Source organism: Amblyomma americanum, chromosome 1 (assembly GCF_052857255.1).
Source record: "Amblyomma americanum isolate KBUSLIRL-KWMA chromosome 1, ASM5285725v1, whole genome shotgun sequence".
In the NCBI taxonomy this organism is placed as follows: Eukaryota; Metazoa; Arthropoda; class Arachnida; order Ixodida; family Ixodidae; genus Amblyomma; species Amblyomma americanum.
Genome location: NC_135497.1, coordinates 135,892,291 through 135,906,974, shown reverse-complemented (window position 1 = coordinate 135,906,974; position 14,684 = coordinate 135,892,291). Strand labels below are relative to the sequence as shown.

The following is a 14,684-nucleotide window of genomic DNA, read 5'->3' as shown; positions in this document are numbered from 1 at the left end:
GGAAGCTAACCAGTAAGTATGCCAGATGCGAGGCCGGAGAACGACAGAGCATTAAAGGACAGGTTAAGAACGCGGAAGTTGAAAACTGGATAAATTCAATGGAAAAGAAGCATAGTGTAGAACTATATCGATACTGGAAACGGCAGATCAGGAAGGAAGCATTTTATGATAACTCAAGAGGCAGTGCCCTACTCTTTAAAGCTAGGTCAGGGTGTCTTAGAATGCGCAGCTACAAAAAGAAATTTAACGAAGAAGATGACACATGTGCTGTGTGTGGTAAATCTGTAGAAACAATAGAACACCTCATTCCTCATTCTAAAATGTGGTGGTATCCATCCCGTTGTAGATGCAGGCACAGTCACTCTTCCTGAGGCCCTAGGGTTTAGAGATAACACTAGTAATGTAAATAAATCTGCGGTGGAAATTACCAAAAAGCGATTGGAAGATGGGTGGCTCAAAAGCAGAGAGGTGACATAAGGTTAAAAGTGTAGGAAGACGTATTTAAAGAAAATGGCGAATTTTGATAACTTACAACACAGTTAAACAAAAATAAAGGGAAAAAAGGCTGAGCATGGTGGCAACTGCCATCACCCCGTTTCAAAGGGGACGCTCCTACCTTCCATCCATCCATCCAGGCTGGCGACGCAGAGAAGGCGGGAAAACATGAGCGGCCGGCGGGGAGGGTGCAACGGCTGGAATTTCTTTCTATTTTTTTCTTTTCAAGGATTTCGCATTCCACTGCCTTTTGGCACGAGCGCTCAGAAACCAAACTTCATTGTTATAACCGATAATGCGGCATGGGGCATTCTAGTAAGCGGGTTATTTTACCATAGAAAATATACAAAAGTGGACGGTGCAGCAGCTTTTCATTGTTGTAACTGATGTATTGTTAAAACGGTATCTATATAAGTGGGTTCGACTGTATTTTGAAATATTGTCTGCGGTAGACAGTGGAAGTATCTCTTGTAAAGTGTCATGTAAAGGAATAAGTGTACTGTGCATCTATATCCAACTGCCATTGCCTGCAATATTTGACAGATTGAACTACGGTCACCAACTGTTTTTTTAGACTTGCTAGGAACTGCAAAAATGTCAAAAAATTAAACTCAAGAAAAAAAAATTCCTTCGTCTTTTTATTGCCAAGCAGTTGGAGGAAAGGATCAATAGTTTGTGCACACTATGATGCTTCACACCATTCCAAATCCCAGTGCACATCATGTACACAGGTAACAGATGGCAGCTGCCTATGGACGCAAAAGAAAACATTCGACAAAGGTTGGGAATGCAAATTTATATGAGAAATGAACGCCAACGAAGTTGTTACAGGCAAACAACATTTAGAAGCATACGCAGTTTCTTCATCAAGGTGTAATTGGGAATGAGTTGCAGCTTGGCTTTCTAAGCCCACATTTAGTTGACTGCCGGGTCACTTAACTTGGGAAGGGTTTCGAGGGAGTGATTAACGTTTCTCCACATCTGATGAATGTGTCATCGCTCAAGCAGCAGCCTTCTGTGTGGGTTTGGCTCGGTCTTCAGCACAATCAAGTTCCACCAAAGTCCATCCCGTGGTCATATGCCTCGCACTGCTCGGCCACTGCGCTTTGCTCATTGTTCATTCGTCTTGCATCCGCTTTGTGCTGCTTCAAAATTCATCGTTTCCCCAATGTACCATGCCAGGCACTCAGAGCGGGGATTTTGTACAGAACGCCTTGTGCCTTTTCATGGGGGGTGAGGAGGTGTCCAGTGGTGGTAGAAGGCTTGTGTATTGTTTGCACACCTTCTTCTCTGAGAGTATGGGCCAAGGTTCACATATGAAATGTATATGCATGTTTGCTGCTGGTGTATGTCTGTACTGCCACCAGCTTATCACCATTAAGCGCGTGTGATAGGACAAACCCTAGACACAAAAGCAAACATGCCACAGCAGGGACTGCGCTGTGCCCGTTGTACGGAAGGCCTGAAAATTTAAGATGAATGTGACAAAAATTGGCAGGACCACTTGAGACAAGTGCTTCATTGGCGTTCACTTTTGTAATTAGGCTTAGCGGTGTTGGTTTAAAGCTGAAAACCAAATTCAGAACTGGCTATGTGTTGCTTGAGCTGTCGCAGGATGTAAACGGTGCAAAAAGTGCAAACACAGTGCTTTTTACTGGATCTGGAAGATTTCTGTTCCGATTTGAGTAGTACTGCATGACTTATTACGCTATTAGTAAATGATTCACCACGTCATCAATATATGACTATGACTTTTGTGTCACTGCAGAAGAGGGGGATGAATCTATGAGCAACCAGTTGTAGTGGTGACATCTATAACAAAAAAAAAGCCACTGATGTTGGACATGGAAGTATAAAAGATCTCAGATCAATCCCAGTGATGCCGAGTGCCCACTGGTGATACAGTGGGTGCAAGCTTTTCCTTGGGTTGGTGCTCAGCTTATCTGGGTAAAATGCTTGGGAAATGTGTCTTTGACCCCACCTTGTGCTGATGAAAATACGTTGTGCCATGGTGCTCTTCGGCTTAAGCTGCCCTTGTGCCATAAAAATGCGTTATCATCATCGTATAAAAGATCTATGTATCTAAAACCGTCACTGATAAAATTGATCCGCCTTTTAGCACTTCGTGTCTCACTTTACTCATAACATTGATGGTGTGGCACAATTTACATGCATGTGTATATGACTCAGACATAGGTTGTGGTGCTTGCCGCCGCGGTGGCTGAGTGGTTATGGCGCTCGGCTGCTGGCCCGAAAGACGCGGGTTCGATCCCGGCCGCGGCAGTCGAATTTCGATGGAGGCGAAATTCTAGAGGCCCGTGTGCTGTGCGATGTCGGTGCACGTTAAAGAACCTCAGGTGGTCGAAATTTTCGGAGCCCTTCACTACGGCGTCTCTCATAGCCTGAGTCGCTTTGGGACGTTAAACCCCCATAAACCCAAACCCATAGGTTGTGGTGCAGAGTTTTGCTATCCTGTTACAAAAGCGCAGGTATGAAGCTTTGTCTTAGTCACTCAACAAGTTTCATGGCCACTTTTGGTTAAGGTTAGATTAAAACATGCTTTATGCATTTGGTGTACAATAAGTGCTTTCAAATCTTTGCTGCTCTCTAAAAGGCTTCTTTTTTGTTACATTCATAGAAAAAGGATGTGTGCTACTTGTCTACACCTCCTTCCCTGGGTATGTGCCTTTTTGTGTTTGTTTTCGACCTTTCTTTAAATTTTGTTGCATTTGAACTGATGTGTTCATGGAGTAGCATTCACTAATTTTCTGATGTGAAGTTTATTTGTGTTACTATGACCACTCATTATAATCTTAACCAAAACAGCTGTACTTTTGCTTAGCAGTATTCTTTGCTGGTCTTGGGTGTCTTTTATTTAGTCACAGGTGGGCACTGTTGATACACTAACACTACTAATACATTTTCAAGAGACTTAATGTAGTCTCTTGTGACCAGGTTTTACACACACACACATATGCATGCACGCACACACACACGCACACACACACGCGCACGCACGCACACACACACACACACACACACACACACACACACACACACACACACACACACACACACACACACACACACACACACACACACACACACACACACACACACACACACACACACACTACAAGTATATACAAGTACCCTCGCTTTTGAGTGAAAATGACAGTTATGACTTTTGAGTCCACACATCAGCACAATTAAAGAATATATATATATATATATATATATATATATATATATATATATATATATATATATATATATATATATATATATATATATATATATATATATATATATATATATATATATATATATATATATATATATCTTCAATTGTGCTGGTATGGGCAGTTTGCATGCATGGCATAGGTGGAAATAAACTGCTAGTTGTGTATTAGTCTCAGCTTTTTCTCTTTGTGTGAAACAGCTGTTATGTGAACTGCTCTGTGTATTCTGGAGTGCATGATGGAGCATGAAATTCATGGTGAGCTGCAATTTGAATGTTTGAACCTTGTTGCAGGACTCCAGATGAATTTCAGCTAGTCCTTGCAGGAAGAAGAGGGAAGGCAACACTGCGATGCTATGTGGCTAAACAAGAAAGAGTGCATTATCTTCGCGTCTGTGGTTATGATGTGTCTGAGTATGGTGAGTTGCCCTACCTTGCATACTGCACACATGCATGCAACCACAAGTGCACACACAAAATGTGTGTCTGTGTGTACACACACATATTAGGCTCCGGTTAAGACTTATCCTTAGGCTAGGTAAACAGCGTGATATGATTCAGTTGGTTCCCCACAGACTCAGTGCAAAAAAAAATTCACGAGCGATCAATGCAATTCATGCGGCAGAATATGCATTCTCACCGGATGGAGCAGTCACTGCCGCTTATGAATTCAGACTGCAAGCAAATGGTGTGTTCCAGTCCATCAATCAGTGTGACATGCCGTTCCCCCACTCCTCCTCTTTCCCCACTCCTCAACTGTGATTGGTGCGGTGGTGTCCCTCGCGCCACCCATTGCTTCCCACACTCTTTCTGTTCTCTCTCCACTTTTCCTCCTGCCGACTGAGGCTTCACATGCCAACACCAATGTCGGACACTTTTTTCAATAATGAGTGTTCAGATGCTAACGCATTTAAAAAATTACGATTAAGGCAAACTTTTGCAGCGATTGCTGTCTGTGGCGATGTTGTCAACAATGCTCGCCGAGTGTCTGTGCAGCACTTTCAAGACAAGCAAAAAAGGAAAAAAAAAAACACTTCCCCGCAAGAAAGCTTCCCTGCACATTTGCCTGAAGGTGCAGGAAAGCTTTTTTTGTGTGGAAGCATTTTTGTGGGTCTGTGGTATGCCGGGCAACATCAAGCCTGCCTTTGCGCGGTGCAGAGATCGTACATGGCCATATGTTTGCGTCTTACGTGTTGCTCATGGCGAACAAAAAAGGCACACAGGCACAGGGTGCACCTCGTTGCTGATTCGGGACTTGAAAAATTTTTCGCTGACGCTGCTTTGCAACGCACTTCCATAGCACAGAGATCTGACATGGCTAGGCATTGGCGCCATCTGCACGCCGCCTGTGGCGAACGGAAAGACACATGATACACACGCTTGCGGAGTTGGTAGCAGCCATGCTGTGTAAGGAGTGAGATAAGAGACGAAGTAAAAAATAAAAATAAAAATCAGTTTCTGAGACTAGCCAGCTGGGCACCTTCAGAGCTATTGGAGCCAGAGGGAAGGCAAAAAAAAAAATTCAGACAGAGGTTGCTGCAGAAGGGAGGAAAAGAAATGGGGGAAGAAAAAATAGAAAGCAATACTGTTTTTAAAGTGGGATAACGTGAGCATATTTCATGCCCTCACTGCTCAGTGCGCAGCATCATGCATAGAGCAATATATGCTTTATTTGCAATTATCTTCTTAATGGTGTGTAATTTTATTCACTGCTCTCATGTAATAGCTATTTAGAAGCACTTTGCATGCCTGCATAGACTTTTGTGGGGGAACTTCTGATAAGACAAACAAATTCTCATGGCGCTTTCAAGTTCATCTTAAAGGGAGTCTACTGCATGCATGCATACACACAGACATACACATGTACCAGCAGTAACATTGTGCATGCGTCCATATGTGTATAAAAGCTGGTTCATATGTACCTGAAATCTTGCAGCACAAGTTTGCAATCCATTATTATATCCATCCCATTGTAATGGTGGTTCAAGTTGAGTCGTGCCTCAATTGCATTTTGAAGTGTGCATCTTTGCACACAAGGCCAGATGTACTCATTACTACTAAATTTTTCTACATTGCTCGGTTTGGATAGCATGAAAACTGGAGGCACTCTGTAGTAAGGCGAGTGCATTGTGCACATAGCACCAGGTCAAGTGTTGCTTACTTTCTTCTTTTTTCAGAAAAACGTGACAGAAGAAAGAAGCCAGAGGACACCCCCAAGATAGAAACTCTGGAGCCTGAAGAAGCAGTTGAGTATGCGGAAGAAACAATGCAAGAACAGACAGAGAATGACATAAAAGTGGGAGGTGACTGCTAGAGGCATTTATGGACAACATTTAGGAATCCACTAGTGTCTCTTTTTTTTTTTTTTTCAGTTGAGAGATTATAAATGACTAAAATGTTTTTATTTATCAATTTCGAAGAGTAGCATTCAAAGTTCTCCAAGAGCATTCAGAAGTGCATTAAATTTCATCATATATGGGAAGATGTTGCATGTATTACAAGATAAAGAAATGCTACTTATCAGTGCGCAACAGTGTTTTTGAAGGTGTTTTGCTAGTGAGGGAATAGTAAAACAGCCAGAAGTAGCTTTCCAGTAACTTGTGCATTTTTTTTTTGCTTTCCTTGCTGTTGACATTTCTCATGTCGACAGAGTGAGCTTAGCTTGTAGAAATGTAAGCATGGCATTTTGGCCGTCATCTAAAGCAGTTTACAGGAAAATATTGGTGACGAGCTTGGCTCACCCATGTTTGTTTAAGGTGTTTTGCTGGCAGACAAGAGTAGATCAAGCATACTCTTCTGTCCAAACTGCATTTACACCTTTCCACACAAAAATTAATACATGTGGCATAGTACTAACACGCGGCTGTACAGATGTTGCTGCCTTGCATGTGCACATAGAACCTCCAAAGTTTTTGCTGGATGGCACACAAATGGAGCAAAAACCCTCCAGCATGTTCCATTTATTTTCTTGTCCTTGTAGGTGTACTGTTGACCATAAAAAGTCAATAGGGTTAGTAGCGGCTGAAATGCAATGCTGCAGAGCCTGATGGAGCATGATTAGCGCTAAGCTCTGCAGTTAGCATGTGCTCACTCTTTTGAGCTTGCTGGCATATTTTGATGCTTGCCTTCATAGAGCAAGTTTGTATAATTCTCTGGAAAGCAGTAAGGTGCTGCTGCACCAGCTTTCACTGCCATACACCTGGCTCGGCAGTTTGTTATGGTTGACTGCATCATTTGTGCCATGCTCATTTGCATGGTACCGCTTCACCTTGTATGTAAGGGAAAGTCTATGGGTCAAATGCCACCCCATTGCAGAAGCCAGTGACCTTGTGCACAGCCAGACAGGCAATCCAGTTGACGATTCCTTTGAAGTCTGAAGAGGTCAGGAAGAGGAAGAAATAGCCCTGTTGCATAGAGTTTCTCTGTAGATGCATGTAAAGGGAGGTGTAGAGCTGTGGACTGTACACGTTGCATCTGTGTTTGTGTAAGCATACAGGAAAGGAGATGTATAGTACTATAGAATCTTGTTTAGGGCAAAAGCTGTGATTAATTGACTTGTTCTGCGCTCATTGACCCCACTGTGGTGGCAAACCACTCAGCTGACCAGATGGGTAACCTGATGGGAAGTGTTTACAGTGTTCTGTATCGCCTTGCTGTAGGTATAGTCATGGGGAAGAAAACCTGGCCACAGGCCTATATTCTAAATTTGATCCCTTGAGGATTGATTCTTCAAAGGAAAAAGTGCTCCCATTTGGCTGAAGTAGTGGAAGTGGCTGTGGCGCTCACTTGCTATGAAAGGGGCGATGGCGTAGTCATGCCATCTGCATCATGGATTGAGAAAACCTGAACCTCTCTGGAGTTGCTTAGAGCGTCTTTAGTGCGAAAGCACTTCTAGCCACGCTCCCCGGGTTTCAGCGGTGTCTGTCTGTGTGAAGCGCGGCCAAGTGAAACCGAGGAAGAATGCCAGCACCGCCAACAAGTAAACAGAACGGCAGCGTGTGAGATTCGCTCCAGAAACCGACGAAGAACGCCAGCAGTGGACATCTCAGTCGCGCTGTGAGTAGGTGGTGGCATCCACCTACAAATTGAGGAAGTTATGCGCCTTTCCTTTTCTCAAAACAAGCAAAAGGTTTAGACTGTTGATTTTGAGGAAAGGAAAAGGGCATAACTGGCTCCCTGGGTCTGTGGATACCTCAGTCATGCTTTGAGGTGTGTAGTGTCCACCTGCAAAAAACCTCGCTTCTGCACAATAGTTCATGTTTAGCAATGCTTAACTGCCATCTATTTTATTTTTAACTAAAGCACAACACAACTAAAAACAAAATTATATGTCCTAATAAAGCTATTATTGTTCGGTTGAAATACTTCTTGAAACCTATTTTTACTCATTAGCAAGAAAAATCAAATTATTTGTTGCTGTTTTTGTATACAGCTGGTATGCAACTGTGACGACGACCAAGCCACTTTGATGCCACAAGTGACTATTCTAGAACTAGCGCATTTCCGAGATTGTCGATACTCCCAGCCTGTTGCTTGATATGTCCGAGACCATGCAGCAAGAATGTGAACTAAATGCATTTTGGTAGCAATGAATGCCTTATGATCTTGCCATCTGGTCCAATAGCACTTTGCTTCGCTGCTGAGCCCATCTTGCATCTACTTCCACTGCTTCAGCAAATTGGTGACTGCTTCGAGGGATCAGTCCCTTGAGGGATTTGATTATGGGCCTTGGGCTAGATGCGTGTCACAATGCATATCACTTTGGAGGGTTTGAAATAATATTAACCGCCTAGGGTTTCTTAATGTGCACCGAAATCTTTGTACATGCTTCATAGCCTGATATCCCTAAAGAAAATGGGTTCCCACTCTTTCTAAAAGCTTAACAGAACCCCACTGGCTTTCAAAAAGCATTGCGGGGGGACCTCAAGTGTCTTGGCTTCCATCCTCTGCTGCCTACATGCATGCAAAAAGGAGCATGCAGACACATGGCCCCTTCAAAAACACCCGAATTCAGTTAGTAATGATTGGCTGCATACTGAAACAGTCCGGTACCTGTAAGCAATTACAAGTTCGATTGTTCCCAAAGTAAAGTTGGTAAAAGAAATGAGAGGATTGATGCATGCATGAATTTTGGTGCTCAAGGAGCCCATAGAACACTCCAAGGCACCCTTGGGTTCTGTGCCACCCTGTTTGAGAACCCCTGTATTAGTGGAAAAATCTATGCAGCACACCACTGGTAGCAAAACATGCACAGTGAACGTTGTTGAGTGGCGAGGTTTCTTTATAATGTTAAAAAATGGGTCTTGGAGCCATTTTGTTCTTCCGGCTTCATGCCTTGGATTGAAGAAACCTATGAAGGGCACCTGATTTTGTCTAATGGGGAGCATGGCCGTGCCTTTATTTCTCGGACCCGGCTGGGGAACAGCCCCCATTGGGCAGAACGCGCGTGCTCAAGTTTTCAGTTGTGACATACTACAACACCGATTCTGTTTGTCTCGAAGGAGGACATTCTTCATACAGCTGTTGTTTATACAAGAGAATAAACAGTGTGGAAGACAGAGAGACCATTTAAAGGGTAGAGATGTGGGCTAGTGGGTTGTTTGTTAAACAGTGCAAAAGGCTTGGATGAAGACGTGAAGGGGCACACATGCTGTGTGCGTCTCTTCATACGTGTATTTTTCAGTGTTTAAAGAAGAAAATAAAAACATCATTACTAGCCTTGTCATACAGAAACCGTTTGCAGGCATAGAAGTTTGGAAGTGTAGTGGTTGATTGTAAAGTTTCCTTCCATAGCAGTCATGTTGTTAATCCTTGGCAATGAATGGAACAGCACGGCTACATAATCGGGGTATGTGCTTCCCATTCACAACTTGCTGCTGCCAACTGCTTTAGCTGCAGGGTTTGCTGTGTCTTGCTTGGAGACATCAGTCTTCTTATGCCCAATATGCATACAGTGGGGCTTGTTTCTGTTCCAATGGACACTATAGCACTGCAGGTGCTCTGCAGTGATCAAGTGTGTCCACCCAGCAAGCCGTTTGTACAACAGTATGCTGTGTGGACACTGGGTGGATGTTCGCTTTGAGCTAAGGCATGTATACCCATCTTGACAAGGGCTGTAAACTGTTTTGAGATAGAAAGACTTCTTTTGGAGCATTGGAACAAGGCAGTGTGTGTTGCGATGCTCTCTGATGTGAACAAGGGGACCAGGGCTGTCCATGCTCTGTGCACTGCACACGAAGGCGGCACATTGGCTGCTTGAAAGAGCAGTGTATGTGTACCATGGCAGGTATCCACGAAGAGGAAAAATGTCGCAAGCTTTCTGAAACTAATTAGGAAGCAATGCTATGAGAAGCTTTGATCAGGTGCTCGTAAAGTTACTTTCACATATACTTTACAGTACCAAGGGAGCTTGGAAAGTGTCACTCCTGTGTAGCAGTATTAGATGTAGACAGTTTTTGAACTGCTAAGTTCTGCTCTTGCTGCTGAAAGCAGCATTTACGTTTAAATAGCTGTGGCAATATGTTACAATGTGGCACGCTTGCACCAGTCAAGCAGTGGAGTTAAAGGAGTATGTGTAAATACCAAATTTTTGCTTGTGTTTTCTTCTTTCAAATGATGTGTTCAATGCTGGTGCACATAGATCACCCCATGGCATTTGCCTATGACTGCTAAATAATTCATAATTGAATTTCTGCTTGATGCTGTTTTGTTTCGTTTTCATTGGACAGACGATGGCTATGACATGTAGTTGGTGTTAAGGTCACTTGAGGCATGAAAAAAAATGGCAGTGTGACTGCTTATACGTCGTTTAGTGTCATTTCAGCTCTGAAGCAGGCTGGCTTAAGTGTTGTAGTGAATTAAAACTACGTATCAGAGATTTTATTTTAGTTTTTTTCGTGGTTCACGTGACTTAAACACGAACTACACATCCATCGTAGCCATCGTTCGGTCGATGAAATCGAAACTGAGAAAAAGCATCAAGAAGAAATTCAGTTATAATTTATTTAGTGGTCGTAGGTGCACACCACGTGGGGAACCATGTATTTTAATGGCTAATGCATCATTTGAAAGAAGAACATGTGCAAGTAAAATTAGTGTCTATGGTTCTTTAAGTGGCTCGTCACAAAGCTCGCTCAATAATAGAAGAAGCATTTTTAGCTATCTTCCTTCTGTATTGTTATATCTGTTTTTATATATATAGCACATAAAAACCATGATATAAGAACTCCTGTGGGCTATGTGGTGTTGGTGCATGTTAATCGTGTAGTGACCAGGCATTGGAAACATCAGACAAAACTTAATGAACTTCTAGAATGGCATCACTAATGGTCCCTTCATTGCAAAAATGTAAAAGACATTTATTGCACAAAAGATCTTCAGAGCATCATTAAATTTAGCTCATTTTGATTTCTGAATTTTTAAGGATAAAACTTCGTGCAAATATGCAGGCAGATACAATAAATACAGCTAAGCTTGAAAGCTGGTATATTGCCGGCCAATGCAGCATTATTACCCAAGAAATTTTTGGCTGTTATAGCATTAGGGTTAGCTTTTGCATGAATTTATCAATAGGTCTTCTGTGCATCTCTGGCAGCTGGCTGTCTAACCTTCCTTTGATAAATGTGTTGCAAAAGACAGTGACTGCAATTATGATAGCAATTGGTGTAGCTCTGGGAGCAGGAATGAAAAAAGTTCACATTATAACAGGTGATACAAGGGGCATTACACACTTAAAGAACCTCATGTGGTCGAAAGATATCTCATTTAAAATGTTTGCTCTACTAATATTACTCAATCTGATAACAAAAACACTCTCCTATGGTTTATTGGTTTTGAAAGAGTTGGCTTCTTTCATATGTAGTATATCATAACAAGCCCGTTATTTCTCCACCATCGTATACTCAACAATGTTGCATAAATGTCTGGTGAATTTTATATTCCCACATTTTCATTGTCTGAGTTATTACAAAATTGAATGCCAAGAGGGTATAGTTTGTAAGATTCACCTAACATTGTTAGTCCATTGGTATCACGTAAGTAGGTGCTAATAAATAAATGCTCCCTTCATCATGTGGAAAATCATTACAGTGGATGGATGGGGTGCTATGCTAACCATGGGTGAAGAGCACAACACAGTGCAACTTCTTCAAGCGTCAAAGAATCTGCGTCACATTGCATCAGATGTAAGCACGCACCTGTCATCAAGAACACGATGACACTTGCAAAGTCTCCCTTGAAGATAAAAGGAAAGAGCTGGAAGTCTTCTAATGTTTGTAAGACCATGGCTGTGCGGTGTCTGCGCCAGCTGTACCATCAACGACGCGTTACCCCAAATCCATATTTGTCAGATCGTGCTGGTTTTCAACAGCGTAAGCTGTGGTTTTCGGGCCCATGCAACGACGAAGCCAGTGCAGCGCACTGCACAGAATGAGTCGGACTGTCGGCTCTGTGTGCGCTGCCTGCACGCGGTAACAGCACAAAAGGAGGAGAGGTGGCTGGGCAGGTGACGCATGACACGGCAACACCGGGACCAGTTTGATATTCTAATTTCTCAAATCGCTACCGTTGTGTGATCCTCGACTGTGCGCAGCAATTTCGCTTTTAACGTGGCCCCTGTCTTGCGCCCAAAGCGCTTCTCTTTTCACTTTAGAAGCGCTGCCCAGCTGGCAAGCACGCTTGGAGTTGTTGACCTTGTAGGCTATCGGCGTGCGCTTATCAGCCAGCAGTTTATATTTGTGGGGGGGGGGGAGGGGGGGGGGGGGGGGCATTTTTACCTGTATCACAGGTGCTGCGAGGTTGTCTGGTCGTTAACGGGAAGTGGCAACATTTTGACTGGGGAGGGGACACGCTTCCTCATTCACTATAACCGAGTTGTGCGGCCACAGTTGTTCGTTGTACTGAGACGCAGTAAAATGTCTAGCAACAGTGGGCAGAGGGATTTTTTTGTTGAAAATTTCACTCTGCAGTTACCAGTCATGGGGCATGGATTAATGGGGCAGGGCAGTGTGCTTCCTATTCATTTAAGGCAGGTGCCCGGCATGACAGACGCAGTGAAGGGAGGAGTAGAAGGAGGGAACTTGAGTCACGAGTGTTGTCTTGTGTTCGGATTGGCATTCCGGCCAATCAGCATGGCGCGGTGTCATGACGTCTTGCATGACATAGCCCGGTGTGTCGAAAGGACAATGACGGCGTATAAATGGGGGTGTTTGACCTCGGCAGCTGTCGCAGTAAAAGTTACGAATTTCTAACATCTATCATCAAAAAGTGTTTTCCTGCAGTAGAGAAAGATTAAAAAACCGGTAATTTATTTTAAAAATTCGGCACACACACTTTGCTTACGTGTGGGCATTACTGTCCCTGAGTGGCATTGTTTACGTGTAATGTTTAAATTGTACATGCATTAAAGTTCTTTTCTACTAGTTTATGTGTGCGTATTGGTTGTGCACTAGACCGCAAACGTTCGGACCCTCTCGCTGCATGGCGATGAGGTTGGCCGAGTTTGCATGTATTTCTTGACACCACGTATGAATGACACCACCTGGAATGCTGTACGACAAACGGTGGATAAAAATTTTGATAAGAAAGTCTGGCAAGGCATACAACTGAAGGTGCTTATCTCGTCGGTTCGAATCCCTTCTCAAGCTAGCCTCCAAATTTACCAGCAAGCGTAAGCTATATGCAGCGAAAAATCGTATGGCACCACCCAGAATGCTGTACAGCAAATGGTTGCACAGAATTTCGGTACGAATGTGGGGAAAACTGGCACCACATTAAAGTTGGTCAGTGGTGAGTATATATAAACGAATGACATAAGTAGGATTGTCTGAAGTGGGGGTGCTTGGCTTGCTGTGTGCATCATGCCAGTCATATGGCTGCCTAATGATGTCACCCTATTTTTCTTCCCATCGCTGAGGTTTTCTGTACCATCTGTGAGTACACACACACACCACGGCTTTCCTCATAATGGGACTAGTAGTGCTTTCACAATAAATGTTTAATTTGTGACAATAACTAGTAAACTATGATTTGTTGTCACTGCTCCACTAACTCCTAACTACTACTAGTTAAAATATTCCACCATCTACCAATGAAGCAGTGCACGCCATAAAAACTTTCGATTGTTTTGCCCAGTTTTCTTCCTGCAGGCCTCCTGCATCTTGAGCAGCCAACACTTTGACCTTGCTTCGATCAGTATGTTGTAAAAGGCAGTTTCTAAAATAATATGTGCAAGAATAGATATACATCTGCAAGCATAAACAAGAACTATTCGCATTTTTGCAGACTGAATTGTACATGATACACCAGGCATTGCAGGGTTAATAAACTACCGCATTTTCTTCCTGGTCCTTTTTAGCCTTTTTACAGTTTTTATAAAAAAAGATGCTTTAATTTTGAAATGTTGTTGCACATTCTGCGAGTATTTAACAACAGTTTTCCAAATACGTCGAAGCAGAATGGGCACTATTGAAGTCTCTATCATGACCATCTAGTAATGCTTATAAAGCACAACAGATTTATTGGTTGGGCGTAGAACACAACTTTCAGGATAGTCTTCAGCAGCCATGGTTCACAATATGTAGAGCATACGTTGCAAGAATTGGAATGAGTGAGATAAAGCAGTACACTCAACGAAGCTGGAAATTATAAAGGCTTTCATAAATTGTCCATTTGCATTTGGGAGCAATAGTCAGTCTCTAGGCCGCTCGATGTACTTTGTGCATTTATACTTCTTTGGCAAGAGGTGAGGCTTTTTTCATTGTATTTTATAATTGCTGGTGATATTTGTAATGCCATTATAAAATCTTGACTGGGATTTTGTGTGGTAGTTGTAGGGGTTCCATTGTAGAAGCATTTCTTGGCTTTGCCAGATAGTGTTGCTGATTAAGCCAGCATTACCAAAGTGGCATGCATGGTAGTTCATGCAAGAACATTAATACAATAGGCGGTT

The 14,684-nt window shown here is 42.9% G+C and overlaps 1 protein-coding gene across 5 annotated transcripts in view; it reads left to right on the top strand.

Moving 5' to 3' along the window:
- Nucleotides 1-13,160, top strand: part of Nsun2 (tRNA (cytosine(34)-C(5))-methyltransferase Nsun2) — an 89,835-nt gene extending 76,675 nt beyond the window's left edge. For 2 of the 5 annotated variants that reach the window (XM_077647000.1, XM_077646997.1), the window contains exons 18-21: nucleotides 3,134-3,173; nucleotides 4,031-4,155; nucleotides 5,914-5,981; nucleotides 11,825-13,160. In XM_077647000.1, the coding sequence (XP_077503126.1) occupies nucleotides 3,134-3,173; nucleotides 4,031-4,155; nucleotides 5,914-5,981; nucleotides 11,825-11,848 (257 nt within the window). In that variant the 3' untranslated portion in view covers nucleotides 11,849-13,160. Of the gene's footprint in view, nucleotides 1-3,133; nucleotides 3,174-4,030; nucleotides 4,156-5,913; nucleotides 6,152-7,651; nucleotides 7,815-11,824 lie in introns of those variants that run through there. The other 3 variants (XM_077646996.1, XM_077646995.1, XM_077646998.1) reach the window with 2 other exon arrangements.
- The last annotated feature ends 1,524 nt before the right edge of the window (nucleotides 13,161-14,684 follow it).